The sequence below is a fragment of the Solenopsis invicta genome, chromosome 9, assembly GCF_016802725.1.
Source record: "Solenopsis invicta isolate M01_SB chromosome 9, UNIL_Sinv_3.0, whole genome shotgun sequence".
Lineage (NCBI taxonomy): Eukaryota > Metazoa > Arthropoda > Insecta > Hymenoptera > Formicidae > Solenopsis > Solenopsis invicta.
The window spans coordinates 12,175,174-12,198,451 of NC_052672.1; the positions used below are offsets into that span (position 1 = coordinate 12,175,174).

The following is a 23,278-nucleotide window of genomic DNA, read 5'->3' on the forward strand; positions in this document are numbered from 1 at the left end:
AAGTTCTGCCATTCGCACTTTCTCTCGCGAAAATCAAACGGGCTTTAATTTATATTCAGAAAACCATTTAACTTAACTTCAGCTTTATATTTCCAACAGCCTCGTAATCATCAAAGATTACGAGGATATTTAATAACTTGGGAATGTCGCAAACCGTGAATGCAATTTCTAGGAAACCGTAAAATAGCGCGATATTTTATATGACCTTAACTTTTTCTCTCTCTCTTTGTCTCTCTCTCATTTACTCAACGTTTCCTATTCGCGTTTAACACAGATTTTCTATATTTAACGCATAAGAGAGTCGCACGTGTATTAATTTCACGGAGATAATGTCAAGGTTCGTTCTTTGAATATATATCACGTCTCTCTTTTGCTCTGCATATAAAGGTGCGGAATGCGCAGTCGGGTCTAATCGAAATGCGAGAATGTTACAACCTCCGGAGAGTCTCGATTTCTCTCTCGGCGGCGCATAGGCATCGCGCCCGCTCGAAACACATCGCCGCCCTGGTTCCAACTTGAAGCGCGCGCGGCCGAAACTTTTTGAAAAAGGATTATACACCTGCGCGTGACAGGCGCAGACGGATGCCGGCTGCGAACGCAATAGAGAGGCAAGGAAATACGGCGGATTCGGACGACGAAATTCTGCGGTGACAAACCGTCGCCGCTGTATTAAAACTCTCCGTACGAGAGGACTCTCTTCTACCCCCCGTGTCGGTTCCGCTCGAATCCCCCCCCCTCTCTCTCTCTCCCCCTTCCTGCTGTTTTCACCGTTATTAATCTTCCGCGCGCGAAAGTTGGCAACACCAGGATATTAATCACAGCGGGGCATCGCGGTAATTCCGTGGGACCTACTAATCATGGGGCAAGACCAATTAATTCGCGGCCATATTGCGGCTGAGAGCGAGATGGATGCGAAACGGTGGCACACAGTAGTAACGGACGGTGTGTACGCCGGCACTCGGACAGCTTTTTCTCCCCGCGTTTTGTAACAAATCCTCGCACTTAAATCTTGGGCCTCGCAATGTTATTCTTCCACCATCTCCGTTATACATTATTTTATCTTCGTCGCCGAAACAATGCGTTGGATTTCTCAACCAAGAGACACATCTCGACGCACACACACCGAGGACGTTCGTCAGACGAATTCAGATGTTGCGACATACATTTTTCAACGTGTATAAAAGAAGAGCTTGAGTGTCTCTTGAGTTGGCACACACGTTCGCACACGTTACGCGATGGAAATTTCTTTTTAAGAGAAGATCTAGATCCTACGAGCGTTACGCGTGATACTTTACGAAAAATTCTCTCGATCTGAATATTCACAGGAAGGTGTCGACAATTTGGCAAAATCGAGTCAAAAAGTACTGAAAACAAAAGAATCTTTGTAGGGGACATTTTGTCCCGCTTCTTTGTTCCACTTAATTAATCGGAAACGTCGCAGTTTATTAGCAGTTAATTTTTATACAGCCAATAAATTATAATTTTAATATAACATTAATGGCTGTTCTATCGATTTCAATGTCATCTTTCGAACAGACAAGAGAGTAGGTAAAAAAAAGAGGGGAAGGGTGGACGAGAGACAAGCGAGGCAATGCTCGTCCACTAAACAGCCAGAACAACTTGGACAGCGTCCAGCGAGGAAGTAATACTGGTTTCCTCGAAGGTTAGTGGCCTTCGACGAGTGAGGACCTGTCTTGAGCAATAGTTCCGTAGCCGGCTAACGAGCACCATTGTCTAGAGATGCCAATAATTATGTGAGCTTGTCCAGTCCTGTGACAGTTTCGGACAACGGATAACGAGAGGCTCTCTCTCTCTCTCTCTCTCTCTCTCTCTCTCTCTCTTTGAAAGACCATGAGATTCCATTTGATCACAATAACAATTCGCACACATCATATTGCGGGCAATAATAATTCGTTGAATGTGCAGAGCCTCTGATCGTTCCTCGTTAATTAATTAAATATGTTCGCTAATTAGATGAGGAATCGTTATTAAATTTAATAGGTCAGATTTTGTGTCACAATATTCACAATTATATTAAGAGAGAAGTTATATGCTATTTATTATTATTGTAAATGATAATAGTGATCCAATACCAATATAAATTTTGTATATGATATATCGTTATAACAAAAGTAAAAAAGTCTTAAAAAACACATGCGATAAACGACACATGATTAGATATTGTGTCTTTAACAAAACATCTCTCCGAATATAAATTTTGACCGCAGTTACGTAACAAGCTTTTACGCGCAATCGAATTAGCTCGAGCTTCGTAAGCGGGAAACTAAATAATATTAATATTGCACTCGGCGTGGCGTATTGCGTTCGTAGGCAGTATATGCGCCCAGCTCACGTGAATCAACAATCGAGCAGTTGCATTAGAGCATAAATAAATTGCCGATCGTAAATAATATCAGTCCCGCGCATCTCGGTCTCGCCTCAGTCCTCTTTCAAGCCGCCCCAGGGCGGCTTTTATCGACCGCAATTACCGAAACGTTGGCTAACAATTGCGAATGCAACGCGAATGTGACGTGATGAGAGACGTATGCACGGAGCCCCGTTGTCCATCTACGGGCTTTACGCGCAACCTACGTAACGGCGCCACGCGAAACTCAGCCGGGCCCGCCCGTTCCTCGGCAATGGTCTGCTTTAATTACATTCGGACGATGTTTCAATTTGAATACATAACGGCGGCATTATTTGCACAATACGATAATTACCATATACTGCCTGGAGATGGGAACATCAGCAGCCGAATTTCGACCGGCATTACTGATGCATCAGGCTCATAAAGCCCGCCACGCTCCCGGCTGCATCTCTCCCTCTCTATTGTCTCTGAAAACAGCAGTAGTTAAGCTCGCAGATAATCCCCGACGTAAACCTACTCTGTCGGTTGTGTACACAAATGCGTGAAATAAGCGTTTACGCGCGTAGGCGTCGCTTAGAGCGCGTCGGGGTTAATATGCTACGGCGCGCGGAAAACGAGTGGTGCGTGCGACAAAGTGAAATATGAATAAATAAATACAAATTTGTTGCTCCGCTCTTTTATTTTGTTTTTATTAGAGATTGAAATATGTAAAGCGAATCGAGTAGCGTTAAAATATTCAGATGTTCAGGTCGTTTAATATTTCAAATCTTATTTACAATATACGTAGAACGAGAGGGAGACAATCTTTTAATATTTATTTATTCGTAAAACCCCTTTCGTATAAAACTACTCTTTAAAAGTAATCTCTTAAAAAATAAAAATAAAAATCTCCCCGAGTACGAATAGACATTGCGTCGCGTAACTCTTTGTTGTTGGTAGATACTCTTGGTTAATCATAGATCACAAACGTATCTCTCGTAAAGCGCGAGCACCGCATCGCTTATTCAACGTCAATTCGCGCCACCGCTGTGTTGCACCCGCATATATACGTGTGTTTTCCACCCGCGCCCCGGTGCGCGCTCGTACGAAAACAGGAGGGTCGCGTATTCCTCCTCGCCGAGCCGCAGCTCCACGAACGCGAATTCAATGACTGCTAACTTCGCCTGCGCTGACGGTAACGCGCGCGTGCAGGGAGATTTTACGAAAGGTATAGAAATAGGATGCAAACGAGGACGCTTGTTAGCGAGCACGAACCGCTCTCGCTCCCTCGAGTTCACCACGAACGATGGCAGCGGGCGAGGATGTTTACTCATTACAGGTAAACACTATCCATCATCCCCTTCCAGGGCTCGCGATCGCGTCCGACGATGCGGGATTCGCCATCGCGTTCGCGACGCGACGTAAAAATTCGGACGACGTTGAGGTAGTCGTCCGCGGTGTCGTCGTATTTTTTTTTTTTTTCCCCACGTTCTTACTGCGAGCGGAGCTCTTTTACACGCATCATTGTGCTAATTAATAGTCACGACTGTGTCATCGAAGGGAGATGAGACTGATATGAAAATATCGCAAAATGCAATCAACATCCTTCTGCTTTTATCTCTTGCATGGCCCTGGATGTGAGCGTTAATATATTGATACATTTAATTTTATTTGAGTCCACACATGTGTTTTATTTTTCTTGTCACTCGTACTTATTTAGTCATTCAATAAAGAGAGATTTATAAATGTAATTTGCCAATGGCAAAGTGCTCCCCACTTGGCTGTTATTAACAATTATAAAAAGCCGGTTAATTGGAACGCACTAGTCGTCAACCAATGGCTGGCGCAATTTTATTCTAAACTCACATGCGCAGAGTATTATTCCTCATATTATTCCTCTGATAAATATTTTCACTCGTGCAACAGGAAAATAAAATAACGCATGGGAATAAAATTAAATTTAATATAATGAAGTTTCGCGTGCACATTGTTATTGTAACTTAATGTCAAGCCAAATATAACGCATTTTAAACAAGGCCAGAGCATTTGTCAAGCCACTAATTAGTTACGGTTGACCGAATGTATTTCGCGTAGTTGGTGACCGACATTGCGACAGACGCGCTGCAAGTATATAGAAACAACCGCGTAAACTCCGTTATCGGTATACGTAATAAAATTATACAGTACAACGGAGAACGGCGGTAATAAACTGAAAAACTGGGGATTGGACTGTGTGCGGGAAATTTTCCTCCTGCGACGGAAATCCCACAGTAACATAAATCCGACGCGGGAGGGGTATATACGGATCGCGCAACTGCAATATGCGAGTTACCAGCGGGAGTAGGAAGAGAGAGAGAGAGCATTCGCGGAACCGAAATGGTAGGCGTCTCGCGTTATGTCTCTTAGACTACTTCACTGCTGTCTCGAGACACAAAGCTGTCATGTTAACGTTGTCAACTGTTGTACGTGAAATTTTACGAGGTGTGTACACGGAGTTGCGAACGACGACGCCGCTCGTAAAGTCACTCGCTGCACTGTCGAATTAAAATCTTGCGTTACTTCATTGAGACGTTTAGAAAGAATATTTCGGGCAATGTTGAACGTTCGCGTTAAATGACTAAAACGTTCAACTGGTCTCGGTGAAACATTGCTCGTTCCAACGCAATTTTCTTTCACAATAATTTAAAGGACGTATATTTGCGCAAGTTATACAAAGCGTTGAAATTTCAACAGATACAAATCGCAGAGTCCAAAGAGCGAAGAAAAAAATTAAATACGTTGTCATACGCTAGACAGACGTCTCTTATTTTATAATTCGTTACACTGCTTGAAAATCACAAATCAAATTCCAACCGATTCTTCGTGAAATTTCATAGCGTAATAGCGTTTAAAGCGCATTTTAACATTTCCCGTCTATTTTTCTTTAAGATTATAATTTTTCCTGCAGATTTATGAACGAGAACGAGCTTGTCAGAAGCTTAGCAACGTATTATTTGATAATAAAAGATCACGGAGCGAAGCTAAAATTTTTCTTTTGAATGTATCTAGATATGATTTATTAGACGTATGTTATTTCTTGCATGTCTTCCTCGGTACGTACCGCCTGCTACGTTATCTTCGTAAGACTTGTCACTCGTGAGGGCTCAGACATGTTACATTTAGCGCTAAAATCTGATATGAATAGAGAAGCTGAGAATTCTGGAAACCATCGCGTAACAAGGACACTCTGTTCTTCCTCTCGCATCCCACTAGGGCATCCCAATGTCGTTGGTGCCATATCGGGATACAAAGCTGTCGTCGCGCAGCCAAGCTCACTTGGGATTTTATGACACGCGCATATATATATAGAATTTCTGTGCTGGCGTATTTCGCGCTTTCCGTGAAACTTCCTGCGCGGTCTCTCAACAATCGTCAACCAACAAGTGCTTCTACATTTCGGTAGAGCATTCGTTGTCGCGCGCCATGACGACGCTGTCAAAGCGCGTCGTCAAGCGCATCTCGTTAAGATTGAATTTCAATCAGTTTACTCGCGAAGCAATCGCCGAACAGAGTGCCAGGCGATTGCTTTGATTCAAATGCATCTCGCGTGCCGAAAGGACCTTTGTACTTAAACGGTAACGATTTTGCGAACTCCCTTTCTCTCCCAGATTTTGGATCCTTTCCATCTCTTCCTCTCTCTCCTCCCTCTCCCTCTTTCTTTCTCTCTCTCTCTCTCTCTCTCTCTCTCTCTCTCTCTCTCTCTCTCTCTACACTTCGTTAAGAAACAAACGAAATTTGTGTGCACTCTTCCTACATATTTACCTCGCTTTATGAAAATTAACGTGTACGAGAAAAGCACGAGGATTTTGTTGAGAAAATTTCAACTGTACGCTCGTACGAAAGACACGTTGAGAATTTGTGACGTTGGCACTTACATGGCTGTAAATCGTTATTAGCTTACCATCATACTGAAAAGCAAAGTAAAATCGATGGCACAGATAAACCTGGTTATTAAGTAATACCGAGCCATAAGAAAATAGCTCGCGTGTTAGAACGTCGTTCGCTCTGCTTTTTTTTCTTCTTTTTTTTTTTTATTCCAACCAGCGAATGGAGCTTTGACATAAACGTTACACGTTGCGGAAACCATGCGAGTGCAGACTCACGGAGAGAGATCCCGCGAAATTAAATACGACGATATAAACGAGACAATAATTCGCGAGTTAACTGCGACGTTTTCGGAACGTGTATATACGGCTATACATTCCGCTCACGCCCGCGTGCGAAAGCCCTCGTAACTTAGTGTCGTTTCCCCCGCGCGTGCACGTGCACGTGCGTGTACACGTAATTTCCCACACGGGGAAAGGTGAGAAACACTTCATCATGGATATCCTCGTTTACCCCCACGACCGAAAGTCCGCGCCCCACCGGGCCATTATGGATCTTTACGACACCCCGCGGAGCGGGTGCGAGCTTGCGATATTCTCGTTGCGGAGGGCTAATTGAAAGCGCGCCTGTATTTTTTTTCCGCCAGATTACTCTCGATGCGAAACAACAAACGAGAATACACGGCAATTATTATATGTATTTCGAAGCATACAACGCGCGTCTTTCTCCGTGCTTGGTTTTTTTGCCATGAAAAGCGTCTCATAAATTGAATAACTGTCGATCAATGACTGATATAATTGAAGGGTTTCCTACACAAACCAAACAAGTATAAAAAATTAAATTTGCAGAAAACAAAAAACTTCTCATTTTTAAACCGTTCATTGTATAAATATGGTAATTTTTTCCGGACATGTATTAAGTGGAAGAACAAAGTTATAAGTATTGTTTAACATTTTGTGAAGATCATTAAAAAAAATAATAATAAAAAGAACCTCTGGACTAGTTTGGTTCTTGCGAAATTTATATTTACTATGGTTCTTTATTCTACAGTATTTTACATGTAACTTTTTTAAACTTTAATAATAAAGAAAATATTATTTAAAGTATAAAGCAGTAATTTTTGTTTACAAAATTTTACAAATGGCTCTTAATAAAAATATTCTTTTACATTTCTCTTTGCATAAATACGGTGATTTTGCTCCTGACATATAATACAAGAACAAAACTTTAGAGCTTTAATTAATATTTTGTCAGGGGTCCATTTAAAAAGAAATTAAAAAACATCTGGACCTGTTTGAATTTTGCGAAAATTTTATATTTACAACATATTTATCTTTTCGTTTTTTGTTTGATTCTTGCCGGAACATAATTGTTCATTGAACATTGACGTGGGTACTAATGAAGAATGAACACAACCGAAATTTAGAGAAAATAAATTTGTTTGATTTTTGTGAGAAACTCTTCAATTATATTATATCATATTTTGTCATTACATGTATGGAAATAAGGATATACGAACGCGCGTTTTCAATAAGAAACTTTTCGCGATCTTTGTGACGACGAGAAGTCATTTGGGATTCGAGTTTACGTGGCTCGTGCATTTTTATCGCAAATAGTTCTGGCTATTTCGAACTATCTGCGTCGTTTTTCTTAAAAATGTGGATTTCCCCCGGATGGTCCTATAATCTTGTATGTGAAAAGCGTCCCTTATCCATCGGTTATGACGGGAATCTTCGAGTATCTAGATTCCCTCAGGTTCGAGGCCATTCTTGAAAGGCGCCAAATGTAGCGTAACTTACACGCGATATCGCGAAGCATACAATTTTTTCGTTTTACGATTTCTGAGGTTTTGGTAACCTTTGAACGCCAGCACGGACATCGCGTTATCACGATTTACGAAATGTCATTAATTCGCACTGATCATTTATGCCGATACATTAACTAGCGGATTAAATATGTGTGAGCACAGTTGAGAAGAGAAGAAAAATTATAGAAACATTTGTCGGGCATGTCGACGTTGAATGTTGTAACATAATCTAAAGCTTCGTAGACAAACGATTCTTGAAAGGCAAGAAAGATACTCGTAAAAGCCGCAATTAGCTTCACGAAACTTTCATTTATCTTTCTGCGAAACGCTGAAGCAGATATTTTACAATGCTACCTTCGCGGAAGTTTTTCTTTAAAGATGTAATTACGCCGAGAAACTAAATTAGATTGTACATCTCATTCTGCATTTTCTGATAGCCTCGCGAGTTTTAAGACATTTCCCCCTCGCGTTTTATTGCGGTATCGGGCAAAAGGGATGAGATGAAAACTTGGATATACCGCAAATCAATAAATTCCATTATAAGGCGCTTTCCTTTGAATCTTTGAGAAACAGATTATGCATTTTCCCAAGCTTTATTAACTTGTAATAGTGGTTACAACGAAAAGATCACAATAATTTATCGCATTTAAATTTTAATTGCGTACAAAATCTCGTAACCGCTGGAAATGTTCTCATTACGATTTATTCGAAGCGAAAGGCAGCAACAAAGGCGCGAACGAAGGAAGAATTTAGGCGCGCGAGAAATTGATTCTCTTTTCACAGCACAACATCGTTCCCGCGAAGCTCGCGCACTCACTTCCGCGTTATTTGACTTTCACTCACTTCGCGGGCGCCTATTTCTTCAATTTCCGCGAACGAAGACAAGTCAAGATCCCCGCAGGCGAGATGCCTACGGCGAAGAGACTCGCAAATAGAATTCCACGCATCCGGGATGCGGGCCGGGCGACGACGGAGGGATGCAGCACATGAAACGTGACGCGTTTGATCGAGTGCAACGCCTCGCGGGGTTTAGGCGATTGGGATGACAGGGGACGGGGACGTGGTGGAACGATAAGGGGGTGGTAAGGGTGATCGCCGAATGTGCTGAACGCGCGAAGGAGCCGCTTCTCATTCGATATCCGTGGCTGATTTCGAGGTACCCATCCCGAGCGCCGTCCAACAATAGAGTCTCTTTTGTCGACGGGAAAGAGGATATCGCTGTTGAACGTCAATCGACTGGAAACGATCGATGCGTTTACTGGCTTAAGCGATTTCCCACTTTGTAAGAGCCGTACCGCGCGCGCGATTTATATTCGCGGCCGCGCGCTCTCGCGATATTAATACGACTGTGACTATATTGCTACGATTTACTTTCATACTGCGCAAGCTGCATAAATACGCATTGATAGGCAGGTTCTTTCCAACTAATAGAATGAATCATTCTGTGTTTATATAAATTAAATTTGAGTTTATAGCTTTTCATTTAACGCTTAAATGAAAGATTGTGATTTTAAATTTATTCAACCGAATAGTACAGCGTATTATGAAGCGTATTAATAATTCACGCGTGCAGATTTGCTAGAGATTTTTTCTAACGAGTTAGAAATTTTTACATTAATTAATTATGAGTGAGAAGTTGACATATTCAATAGTCGATATCTTATTAGATTTTTTTCTGTTATAAATTATATTAATTATATCAAATTATTAATTTTAATGTAACGAGGACCATTGCTCATAACGTGAATTAAGAATGACTTATAGAAAAGGAGATTAAGAAACCTGTTATTACTACAAGAATTATGTGCGATAATAATGACAAATCGCAACCAGAATTTTCTCTGTGGAAGCCATTATTCCTGCGAGATTTATCACCGACAATGTTGGAAATAAAAACGCAAGTGCTTCGCATTTGAAAATGAGAATTTCGCCGGCTTTACTGCTAAAATTGAGTACACAAACTAATGCGGAATGAGAGGAATGCAAATGCAAATAGCGTTGATTCAGCTCGAGCGTTTGCGAGCCTCTTTTGCTTTTCTAGTCAAAAGCTTATCTGATGTATGGTTAAGGCGCATCAGATACGCAATCAACGATAACATAGGAAGCGTACATTTTACACTGATAAAATGTTATTTTAGGGAATACATATAAAAAACAAAGTAAACTTATTTTACGGAATATACATGAAAAACAAAATAACTTGGGGATTTTTAATTAATATTATATTACATTTTATTATTATAAAAATCTGAATATTTTACGAATTAATCTGTTAAATCCCTAGAAACCTCTATGCGCTTTTCTATTTTTCAATCTTTGTAACTCGGATGTTAATCAAAATTTTTAGATCGCAATTGGTATTTAGAGGTAGGTAGAGTTGCTCTTTCCGAAAATATAATTGATGATGGGATGAAAAAAAGATATAAATATTAAAAATGGAAGTATAAAAAAAAAGAAAGTACTGCCTTTTTATTGACAAACGTTCAAGAAATGACTTCGCCTACATTGTTGAGTAGAATAATTTAATACTATTATTACTTGAGTATAATTATTATTTGATTCGTAATAAAAATTAGATACAAGGGAGTGGAAAATGAAAGCAAGTAAAATTTTGGTATGTTATTGAAGATTTTAAGATTAAAATTTGTACAGTTATGTACTCTTACAGGAGTTTAAGTGGATAAAATAAAAAAATTTCGTATCTTGAGGTTTTGAAGCATGCATGAAAAATTAAAAAATACATGAAAAGCTAAAAAAAAAATTATTTTATTTCACAAACTTTAATCTCAAAATCTTTATTGAAGTAACACCAAAATATACAACAAAACGAAAAAAATTTTTTAAATTTTATTCCGTTTCACACCCTTTTCACACCCTTAAATCCATATTTTTTTATTTTAGCTTACTTATATAAATAATAATTATTCTAAAAAATAAAGTAATTAAATTATTTGTTGTTTATCAGTGAAAAAATAGAGGATCTCTTACATTTTTTACCTTTCACATTCAACCTTTATATTTTTTTCCAGATATTCCATGCTATTGACTAGATCTTTGGAAAGAGCAAATCTTTTTACTTTTAAATACTAATTATGGTCTAAAAATTTGGGTTAAGACTTAAGGATCTAAATTCTTACACGGATTTAAAACAAAAAAGCACGTAGGTGCCTTCCGGAATTTGATAATGAATTCTATTACATTTTCCTTTAAAACGTTTAGAAAATAAGAATTGTATATTATTCCAAGCTTCATTGATTTTTAATAGTGGTTCAATTAAAAAAAGTTGTTTTTTGCAGTTAAAATATTTGTTTGATATTTTAATCAATTATAAAAATATATTATAAAATTATTATATATTTTACGTAGTTTATAACGTAATATGTAAATAAAATTTGTAATGAGAATTGAATACTGTTCTACCTGTATAGAAATACAATATATATAATATTTATCCATGTGCAGATTGCGTAATAAATATATTCGGGCTACCACATTTATTCATACTTTGCTATCCATAATTATCATATTTATGGTTATCAAATATATCAGCAATTTGCTTAATAACAAACCTGGAAATTAATAAAGTCTATTTTAAATTTTTGTTGATTCAAAATAATCTTGTAACCAAAGTTAATATTAGTTTTCTGTTCCTCAAAATTATACCAATCTTATTTTTTGAGAGACATTTCTAGTTCTCTTGTAGCCTTATAAAACTTTTATTTAAGCTAGGTTCCGCCTTCGTTTTATTAATTTTAGTTATCTTAACATGAAACATGCACCGTTATCTTTATGAATTTATGGTCAGATATAGCAGTCAGTTGAAATAGAAAAATTAAAAATTTCTCTCTTCTTATAACATTTTCTTACCATTTTACTGTAACACGCTTCTTCCCATCGTTCTATATAAAAAGTGTTAATTTAAAAAAAGGATGAGGCCTAACAACTCGAAATTAGGTAACACAATCTCAGAGTCTTCAATTTCAGGTTTATTTACTATTAACTAAATTTTTTAGTAAAATTTACTACGTCGAATTATTTATCTGATTTTTATCCACTTTGACTTGTTTATAAATCGCGTAAATAAATTTACGCAATCCGTAAAACTTAGTTTTTTTTTCACCCTGAATTTGTTTATAGTATACATGTATCATACAATGTGTCGAAACGCTTTTGTTAGTACATTCTCTCGAGAATAATTTTTTTTTTTTATTTATTTATATACGAACTATCGATGCTCGTCATCAGACCGTTTTTCTCTATTAACTTGTCATACAATATGTCTTACAATTCGTAACTTATTACGTAGTTTTAGCGTAGTTGACATCATTACGAACATTGATAAAAATTAATTATTTATAAATATTCGCGACAATTTGTGTAAAGTTCACATCGTATACAAATGTGTGACATCGTTTACTATTCTTTATGGAATTTATTGAGCATTTGTTTCGGATAAATGTGAAACTGCACAGAAATGGAAATATATAATACTTATTCTGTACGTTACTGCCGTATGTTATATTATCGACATTCAATCAATGATATTATATTATCTTGCAATTTCTATATTGCAGAACCTCAAAATATATATCATATCTCAGTAATCCTTTTCTCGTATATCCACGTTTATACTCCGGTCGTCAAAATGATGAGATTGGTTAGTATTTTTAAAAAGTCTTTTTTTTTTACTTGGCTTATCATTGTTCTGTTGTTTAACTATGTTTTCCATTATCTCTCTTTAATGTTAATTGATACATGATGTTCGTACATTCCTGTTTTTGCAACAGCAAAGATATGTGAGAAGATATTCTCACAGATGCCTGTAGATATATGTAGATACGTTAGATTTTACGTTTCATCTGACACAAACGCCTCCGATCTGACATGGAAGCTGATTATGAAGGGATCTCATTCACGAGTAGATATTCGCTTCGCTACACCAGGAAGGATAAATCGGAAATTTGGCAAACAGTACATTTCGTGAGCGGTGCGTGTGCTGGCAGCTGTTAATTGAAATTATTCACAGATGGTAATCATAGTAATGGCCGTTATTGAATGGCACTTCTCGTAATCGCTTCATTAGCACGCAACACGTGCGATAGTAACGTGTACAACATACTTATTCTCGGCTGCAGTATAATGCGCTGATTACAAACGAATACTTTGAATTAATATATGATAATTATCTCATGGGTGAAAGCGTACGTATTTATAGCAGAGCTAATTACGAAGACATCCATTGTGAATCGAAATGTATTCACGAAATGTATTAAATGTATTACGACACTATGAAATCGTGAATAGAGAGTGCAACAGAGTAAATATTGAATATATACGGCGCGTATAGAATTTAATCCGAATACAGTAATACGTAGGAGCGCGCGAGCGCTTTCACGAATATTGCGAAGAAACGAAGAAAGCACACATTTTATTTGCCATATCCATAAACCGCGACGTGTGCCTGCGTCCGGCCGTGTGTTCGTGCATTAACCAGGTCCGGAAGTCGCAATCTCCGCATCCCCGGAATTCATTTTGCGGCGAGCTTCGGACGAGCGTACACCTCGTGGGCGTTCAGTTTGCGAACATTCCCTACCTTAATCGTATTATCGTATTTTCCTGACATATCTTCTCGTACATATTATCGGTTTCGCGTAATCATTCCCTGTTGCGGTCTGCAGATCAAGAACTCAATTCGACCGCGCCGGTGATGCACGGTACACGTCCTTGTTCTGCAAACAATCGCGCAATCCACTATCGAAGTTAATGTTATTAGCGTAACGTGAACAGGACCTGTATATTTATCGTGAAACGCAGCGAGTATTATTTTGAGTTTACCTCGTTAGTAACATTCGTTACGAAATAAATGATTAGTAGCATCAACATTTCTTTTTATTCTTAACCGTAGCGTCCGACTGTTAACGATTTATTTAACGATCGTTTTCATATCTTTGTGTTACAGGTGTAAGGAGCCCGGTAGGTACTTGAAGGACCTTCCGCCTACAGCGGTAATTATCTGCTTCCACAATGAAGCTTGGTCCGTGCTGTTGCGCACAGTGCATTCCGTGCTGGACAGATCGCCGGAGCATCTCATACAAGAAATCATTCTGGTGGACGATTTCTCCGACATGCGTAAGTTCTTTTTCTACTAATAGCGATGCGGAATAGTTAACAAACTTTTTGTTATTATCTCCCTTAAAAAAAAAAAAAAAAAAAATAGTTTTAACTCTGTTTTCGATACTGCAAAATTGCGAGAATCCCAAACGAGGGTTCATCTGGGAAAATTAATACGTAAATTGCGTTTCTAACGCAATAGCATGCGATGCATCTAAAGTATTTCTTTCGTATAATACGAGAAGTGGACGAGTTACTCTCGCGTTATCGCTCGAACCGCGCACGTACTTTGGATTCAAAAAAACGAAATATCTTCTATGCGCGATCGAAGCGGAATAGCATATCGTTTCCATAGCGTCATAAATCCTCGTGCAGCTCTCATCGCAGGGCGATGAAAAATCCTCGATAGAACGCCGGCAGGGGGAAACTCGTAAGCACAGAAAGCGAACGGAAACCGCGAGCCATTATATTCGCGTACTTGCTCGTGCAACCGCGTCTCCATTCAGAACGGTGATTCGTTATCGCGACAGTGTTTCGTAGTTTCGCGATAGATCGATTAATTGCGATCCATCTCTCTACTGTGCCGTCGCGACGTGAATAGAAGAGAAACTCTCAGCCTGCTTTACAGACACTCTGAAAATTACGAGGGGTTCATACAAACTCTGCTGCTCGGCTCTCTATAAGTTTAACGTCCCCACTTGTTCTCGTTTCCCGAAATCGGGCGCGGGCACGTCGCTATATTGTATCGAAAATTACAAGTACGGGAAAATACTTGTAGGGATGGTTCGGCCACCAGAAAATTTCTAAAGATCTGAAATATTGCAGAAATAATATAAATGTGAATAGCAAGTAATAGTAATTTTTTGTTTCTACTAATATTTGGTTGGGAATTTCTATTTCCGGACATTCGTCGATAAATGCTGTTTCGCGAAACGAAAAAACCGCACATTTATATGTACCTTTGCCGAAAAAATATCCATCATTTATTTAAGTTTCGATATTTTTATTAACTTGAAAAACTATGTTTGTGATTATTCGTATTTATCTGTCGGAATACATGCTTCTCGCCTGAAGGCATGTACGTGAAGTTGATAGAAATATATCAAACACGCAATTTCGCAAATGCGGGCGAAACAAATATGTACGCCCGTACGCATTGTTTGGATGCAAAAAGGCAATTATAGCTCCGACGTAACTGCATGTTTTCGAATAAACCCACGTTCATACATCGGCCACTCAATCGAAATCTAAATTACGAAACTATAGTAGAACGGGAAGCACTGTTAACTAAAAAAAAGGGGCCTATTGTTACATAAACTATTTACAAGTGCCAGTTATATTTAAAAAAAAAATATTCATTGTTGATACATATAAAATATCAATTTCGAAACAAATGAAATTTTGTTGACAGCACTCCCGGAACTAAAAATATATTACTTTTCGGTTTTTTCATCGCATTATCGGACGAAAAAAAGCAATCTATAATCACATGAAATCCTATCACACAATACAGGTGGATAAACATAAAAATCCTGAGAGAAAAGGTGTCCGAGGTTAAGCTGGGTTCGGGAAAACAGTATAGCCTGGATGGTTGCTGCAATCTTTATTAAAAGCTCAAGATAAGCCCTCGTCCCGGCCGGAAGTTAAACCTATAAACATAATCACTTGCTTCAGCGATCCCTTGGCCAGCTTTGTACGTGCTATTAACAGACAACTGATCGCTTCATCATAGAAGGCGAATATAATGCTGCGCCTCACACGTGCTTTTCCTTCTTCCTTTTACGCGATTATAATGAGAAAGTACGAATGGTAAACGAATTTATCGCACGCTTTCATTTTGAGATTGCAACCTGCAATTCATAAGAGTCTTAATCTATGTATAACTTAGGGATATGCGAATCAAGAATTGTGAGGTCGAATCGAATCGAATTAAATTCCAAAATTTATATTATATTATGTTAATGTAATAAAATATTTTTGATAACGTAGAGACTTTTTTAATAGATGAGAAAATTAATCGCAAGAATTTTAAAAAATAATTACGAAAAAGTGATATGTTAAATAAAATTTATAATGGATACCAGATAATAAATGTGAAGGTTACATTTATAAATAAGCATTGAATATATAAATTACAAATGTTACTATCGAAATTTCAAAATGTACTTTAATGCATTTCATTAGAAAAATGTAAAATAAAACAATTTTAAATTTTGTGTTTTAAATGAAACCACAATAAAAACCTATGAAATATCGAAACAAATTTACGAAAATGATTGTGCATCGTGTACACAAATTTTTTAATAATTTATAAAATTTAGAAACGTGAAAAAAGTTTGGAGATTAACAAGAACGATCAGGCACGAGAATTGATACGCGCTAATACAAGATCACACAGGAGATATAAATGAAACAACTGAAATAGGCGATCAATTCGAAATTTTCAAACTATTCGGATTTGAATCTTTCGGGTTCGAAAACGAATTAAATTCACTGCGATCGTAATATATTTCTTTTCAACGATATGAATTATATTACAGCAACGTGATCATTTTTTTGGAGTATATTTAAAAAAATCATCCCTTCGCTCACGCTGAAAAGCGCGCAGAGTGGATTAAAATAAATTTAATGATTAATAAAGCTCACAAGAAAGTTGTAATGTGCAGCACAGACTTTAGCTCTGCTCGACAAAACGCACGCACGATAATTAGCTTTTATATAGGGGATTGGCGACGAGGATTACAGAGTTAATTATGAGTGCTCTCGACGGCGACAGACTGCTTTGAGCGTTTCCATTATCTACGCCTCATATAGTGCACTCAGCAACTCATAATGAAATCTGGAATAATGGCCGGCGCCAGTTTATGCGTGCCTCTGTGTGTTCGAGGAATTCATTAGAAATTAATTCGGTTTGGAATGCCCACGGAATTCGCGCGTACGCGTACGCGCGCGCGCGTACACACGCCAGTTGCGCGTGCATTAAATGTCTGATCTCTGATCTCTTACGGTCCATCTCTTCTCGTTCGAGTGCAGCTAACGAGTATATAGCTCGCCTCGCTCAATACACTTTGAGAAGGAACATTTTCTCGATTCGTGACTACCGGCGAGATCCGACTACAGCGATTCCTGTATTTTTCCTATCTCGGCGCGAGAGGTACGAAGAAATTCTTTTCGCGAATCGATACGGAATACGGAACGGTTGAAGATAACCCGGATGGAAACGAGAGTACGTCGAGCATGACGATTTTGTATTAGAGCTCATCAGGCGCGCGGCTCAACGAAAGGGTGCATAAAATCAAGCCGGCGTCTCGTCCGGTAATCATTGCGCTTGCACGAAACACGTTGATCCGTGGAATCCCATTATACCATCCATAGTTAACCGAGCTTACAGGGCAGAGGCTTAGGATTAGTGGCACGGTCCCTCATAAAGCCATCCTAACGGAGAATAAATCACGAATATCTGCTAATTGCTGCCCGGCGATCCGTAACTACAGTAGGATTCGCGTCGTAAATCTACATTTCGCTTACGATTGTCAGAAATAACGCGAGATAACAGACCGAGACCTCGAAACGTTCAAGTCTCAAATAGCGATTAAAGCCTTTCATGGCAGTACCATTTTTGTTTCACTCGAGATTTATGTGTATTCGGGCGCAAGAAATAAGAAAATGATTAAGTGCTACGGGGCGATTAATTTTCTTTTAATCGAACAGTAATAACGGTACTGGTAATGATTCCAATACTCATTACAACTTGAACTAAAGTTACCTATTATTTTCCTATTAAACAAGCCTTCAAATATAAAGTTTTGTACACCTTGTCCCCTTTTTGTATTCGATCGTTAGGATACTTTAATGGTGCATTAAGGGTCTGGCGTACACAATCTTTATTAGAACCATAAGCAGTTATATTGTGGCTATATACTTTTTTACCAGATCGACGATAAAATGTTAATAACCCGCATATATATAGGGAAAACGCCATTACACGGGATTATCGTTATTTCTATCTAGCATACGATTAAATTGATTGTAAATTGGAAATGAATCTACGACAAGAAAGGTGATTGTTGTTGCCGCAACAGCTTGCGAATGACATCGTAAATAAACCGTAATCTGACATTAAGGACGTGATCGACGTTAGAGAAACCTAAGAGAAACGGATACGTTTGCGTGGCTTTGTTGCATGTATCCTTCGCCGAAGCACAGATCCTGCGGGCAACTTATATTCTAAATCGACGGAGGTCTAGCGCAAACAACGGTATTGAGACAAAACCTGCAGGTCCCGCGAGATTAATATTCGAGCAAATCCTGATATTAAAGACGACAAGTTCCGTCAATAACGCTACGTCATGTATTACGAGATTATGCCATGAATTATGCAGCCGTTTAATATTAAACGCCGACGTTTCCTACAAAAAGTATGTAAAATACTAGGGTTAAGGTAGAACGACAATGCCGCGACAAACGCTGCATTCATCTAATTATAATGACGTAGGACACACAGCACAGAATCGATAAATATATATAGAAATATTTAGATACATATTTTTATAATATTACGCGTCGCGATATCTTGCTATTATTTCTTGTTTTGCCGAAAGTTAGATGAAACGGCGAATGACGAAAAATTCATTCCGCAGCTCATCTCAAGCGTCAGCTGGAGGACTACATGATGAATTATCCGAAGGTGAGAATTATCAGGGCAAATAAACGAGAGGGTCTTATCAGGGCGCGGCTGTTGGGCGCCGCGGCGGCCAAAGCGCCGGTACTCACGTACCTGGATAGCCATTGCGAATGTACCGAGGGCTGGCTGGAACCTCTTCTGGATCGGATCGCGCGTGATCCGACGACGGTAGTTTGTCCGGTGATCGATGTTATAGACGACACCACCCTGGAATACCACTGGCGCGACTCGGGTGGCGTAAATGTCGGTGGATTCGATTGGAATCTCCAGGTAAACGAAATCTTCACGCCGCTCTCTCGCGAGCGTCGGCAAACGGTAGAGAATACGTCTGTCTTAGCGGAATGCAATTGATTTTCGCACGCGACAGCTCGACACTAGACTAATTGTTTACGCAGGAAGAAATTGGCGCACTGCAACTTAGAAGACACCTTACATTCATTATATTGTATAGAAAGAATTTTACATATCTATTTTTCTCTAAACGCACTGACGAGAGTCTACTAAACAATTTTTTTTAATGCTTCTATTTTACAGTTACATTAATTTGTAATAATTTGTGATTAAATTCTGAGAGCTTATTTATGGGCGGATTTCTGACATTGTATTAACATTTGTTAACAAGTTCAATTGGCACGCGGTGCCAGAGAGGGAGAGAAAGAGGCACAAAAACCCGGCCGAACCCGTTTGGTCGCCAACGATGGCTGGCGGCCTCTTTTCGATAGATCGGGCATTCTTCGAACGGATCGGCACGTACGACAGCGGCTTCGACATCTGGGGCGGCGAGAATCTTGAGTTATCATTTAAAACCTGGATGTGCGGAGGTAAGTTCGAAGTGTAGATTAAATAAGCGCTGTCTCCTCGTCAATTTAGGAAACTGAAGTTCTAAATCTTTTTCAAGTACAAGTGCGAAAAAATTCTCCATCTTTTTTTTTATTTCGCTCTCGGCACAAAATATTTTCTTTTCACGTATTGATTTATTAGATATTATTTTTGTCGTTCTTTATTAAAAAAAAAAATTGCGCGCTTCCATATTTTTATACAAATATTTTATGTTTGTTTTCGTGCTTTACTCGCTTTACTTTGCATTTACGCGATTCTCGGAATTAGTCGGCAACGTACAAACGTAATACGGCCGAACGAAAACGTTAATCCAATAACTCGACGCGCTCGCAGGCACTCTGGAAATCGTGCCCTGCTCGCACGTGGGTCACATCTTCAGGAAACGTTCGCCTTACAAGTGGCGCAGCGGCGTGAACGTGCTCAAGAGGAACAGCATAAGGCTGAGCGAAGTGTGGCTGGATGAGTACGCCAAGTACTACTATCAGAGGATAGGTCACGACAAGGTGAGTACTTGTGCACCCTCTCGCACGTAACTTTCCTTTCGTATACGACCCCTCGTCAAAATGCAACGCGGGAGTAATCAAAGTAGCGCGTTATCTCTAGGAAGATCAACGTAAGAACTTGGGAGAAGTAAAATACGAGAAAGATTTTACATAATTGAATGAAAATGAAGAGTACGTTCAGCATTGCGATATTTGCATAGATACAGCAAAAAAGCAGGAGCGATTACACGAGAAAACCCATGTTTGAAGGTTAGACCGAGTTTTAGCTCTCTGTCGCAGAACAGATGATTAGTGATAAATTACTTTTGATATCGTGAGCGCTAAACATCTCGTTTCTTGCCCACGACATGTGTTGGTAAACCATCGAATGTGTTTCTTTAATCCAAGTTTCTCGTAAACATTGGCTGAATGGGTTGGTTGGGATGGGATGAAGGATAACGATAAAGGTGGCCGATGATGGAGAGGATCGTAGACCAAGACTCGTCGTAAAAAAGGGCCATAAACGTGCCAAGTGCCCTTAAGGCTCGCGCGCATGTCCTCTCTCTTCTGAAGGACGTTTCTTTCGTCCCCTCTCTATAACGATCTGTCATTTATCCTTGATGCTTGTCCGCCCCTGCTCTCCTACCGAGATCCAATCGGCGAGATAAATCGAAGCGTAGAGAATAAATCGCTTCCGTAAGCACGTCGCTCTATGTAATGATCGAATCTATCGAGGATGTCGTTCTCACGGATGGCTTCATAATATAATGAGATAAATCGCTCTCTGTTTACTCCTATCCTTAGGCGTAAGAAAACGTTCGCAGTAGTAACATCAACGTTGGGTTAGACGCAGAATTAAAATTTTATTCTGTGGAAAAGCAATTATTATTGTAAAGAGACTTTGTATTATCGATTCCGTTGTTGCATGGTTTAATTTGAAATAGAATTTTTAAAAATTTTTAATGAATTTCTTCTATCCTAAAGGAGAAATAAAAATCTCCTACGAATCGTAAATTCATTTCATCCCGATTAATTTTTAGTCCATGATTAATCTTTAATTATCCTTTTACCTTGACCTTTTATTTTTGTAAATTTTTAAATTATTATTTTTACATAATTTTATTTTATAATTTTTATTTTTATTTTAACATCTGCGCGATTTTCATCTCGGAATATTTTTCGTCTCTATTTCGTAATCATGTTCTGACTACACACGGAACTTTTGCAGGGGAACTATGGCGACGTATCGGAGCGAAAAGCTCTTAGGAAGAAACTGGGGTGCAAGTCGTTCAAGTGGTACCTGGACAACGTTTACCCGGAACTCTTCATTCCGGGCGAAGCGGTCGCCTCTGGAGAGGTAAGACTATTCCACATTCTCCTCTTGAACGCTTTTTTTAGCGACTGCTGACATTACGCGGGAAATACCACCAACCGGAATGAAAGAAGGGGAAGCGGAAACGATGAGAGAACGACCGGTTCCTCCTTTAACGACGTTGTCGTGGCTTTGATCCATCAAGGTGTCGGATTACGACATTCGAAGGCTCTTCGTGAAAGGAAATGTAGTCAGACAGATAGCGTCACCGAAAAAAGAGTAAAATTATTCTTCTTTCATAATGTTTTCTGTATAAGCCGCGAATATTTTCTCTATCTATTCGCTGGTAATTATATTTTCTGACACATGGTGAAAAGTGGTATTATCGTTCACCTCATTTGTGAACACCTCATTATTTTACAAAAGCAATTTCGGCAAATTAGAGTGAAGCGATAAAATTTTGCTCCTCGATTAATTATACGCATTTCTCCTCGAGCTTGAATATTAGCAGCAGGAGGCGTTGATCGATGTCGACAAGCTCGCGACACTGGAAACATGCCGCTTTGATTGCGAAACAATGTGAAACGTGGTCGGGGCAATCGCGACCAGATCGCGGATGGAGGCTTGTCCGATATCTAATCGGAAATCGATTCCCGCAGATCGATATTATGGATTCTTAGGCTACGCAGCGCGGTCGGTTTTGCCAATGTGCAGCTTGATTACAAAGCAAATCCTCTTTACTGCGAAGGTAAAGTTGTCTTTCGCTCCTCCGTAAAAGCAATTCGGAAATTTTTCTTCGAGCACCTTCGTTGCACCTGATCCTCACCTCACGTTGATGTTAAACGCAATGTTTCTTTTAAAATTTAGAGTTGAATACACACACGTATACAGTTGAAAGTCACGTTGAAAGCGGAACAAGCGGGAAATAATTCGGAAGTTTGGAACTAATTAAACACTCATCAGATTTTTTCATCGGTAAAAATAATTATATTTTGAAACGTAATTATAAATTACTTTAATTACGTTTCATAAGTTAATAATTTTAATTGGAAATCTGTTTCTCTCTTTTTTTTTTAACCATTACACTAATTTGGTTTTTCAAACCAGAAAGAAAAGATACGTTGCGACCTTAATTTTTTAAACGCGTCTCTGAATGAAGGATAAAAGATAAGGTAAAAAAAAAGTCGCGAAACTTTATTAATCAATTGGGAATTAGAGCGTTTTCTACGCTGCGCCGCTACGCTGCGGCAGATTTCACGATAGTGCCGTCGCGTCGTCGGTTGTCGTGCTCCATATTCCGGGACTCATCGGCACCCTAGGAGCGAGAGGACGAACGAATGAAGAAGGAGAAACGGGGATGCAGTAGCAAACGCGCGGTTGCATCGCGAAGCGCGAAATTTCAGACGGCGGCGCCTGCTCTGCTCTTTTTTTTTCTCGTAACCCTCGTTTCGCTGCGAAAAAACGAGCGCATAAATATCGGGCAGAGGCGACGAGCGACAAACTCGTCAAAGCTACACGCGCGGTACACGCGAGCCATCCGCGCAAACCTGTCACGACTGATAGTGCATTAATATCGCTCGGGCGCGCGATTCATGGCAAACGATCAATCACGCGGAGATTTATTTCCGTCATGTTGTCCCCCTCCCTCTACTTCCGTTTCCACCTACCCCCTCTTCCTCCTTTCGCTGTATTCTGTCTTGGCACATCCGTAATTGCGGAATGATTGTCGGAGTTGGCCACACAACGATATTGTCGCCGTTACACATAGAGGCATGGTTAATCGAAATCGTTACGTTCGCTTACAAGAGAACGAATAGAATACATAAATTCT

The 23,278-nt window shown here is 39.2% G+C and overlaps 1 protein-coding gene across 1 annotated transcript in view; it reads left to right on the forward strand.

Annotated features, from left to right (window-relative positions):
• The window catches only part of LOC105198047 (putative polypeptide N-acetylgalactosaminyltransferase 9), a 197,252-nt gene that overhangs the window by 162,404 nt on the left and 11,570 nt on the right, over window positions 1–23,278 (forward strand). Inside the window, 5 exon segments of the mRNA XM_026134663.2 lie at window positions 13,978–14,147; window positions 18,770–19,083; window positions 19,436–19,634; window positions 19,987–20,156; window positions 21,364–21,492. Coding sequence (XP_025990448.2) covers window positions 13,978–14,147; window positions 18,770–19,083; window positions 19,436–19,634; window positions 19,987–20,156; window positions 21,364–21,492 — 982 coding nt within the window.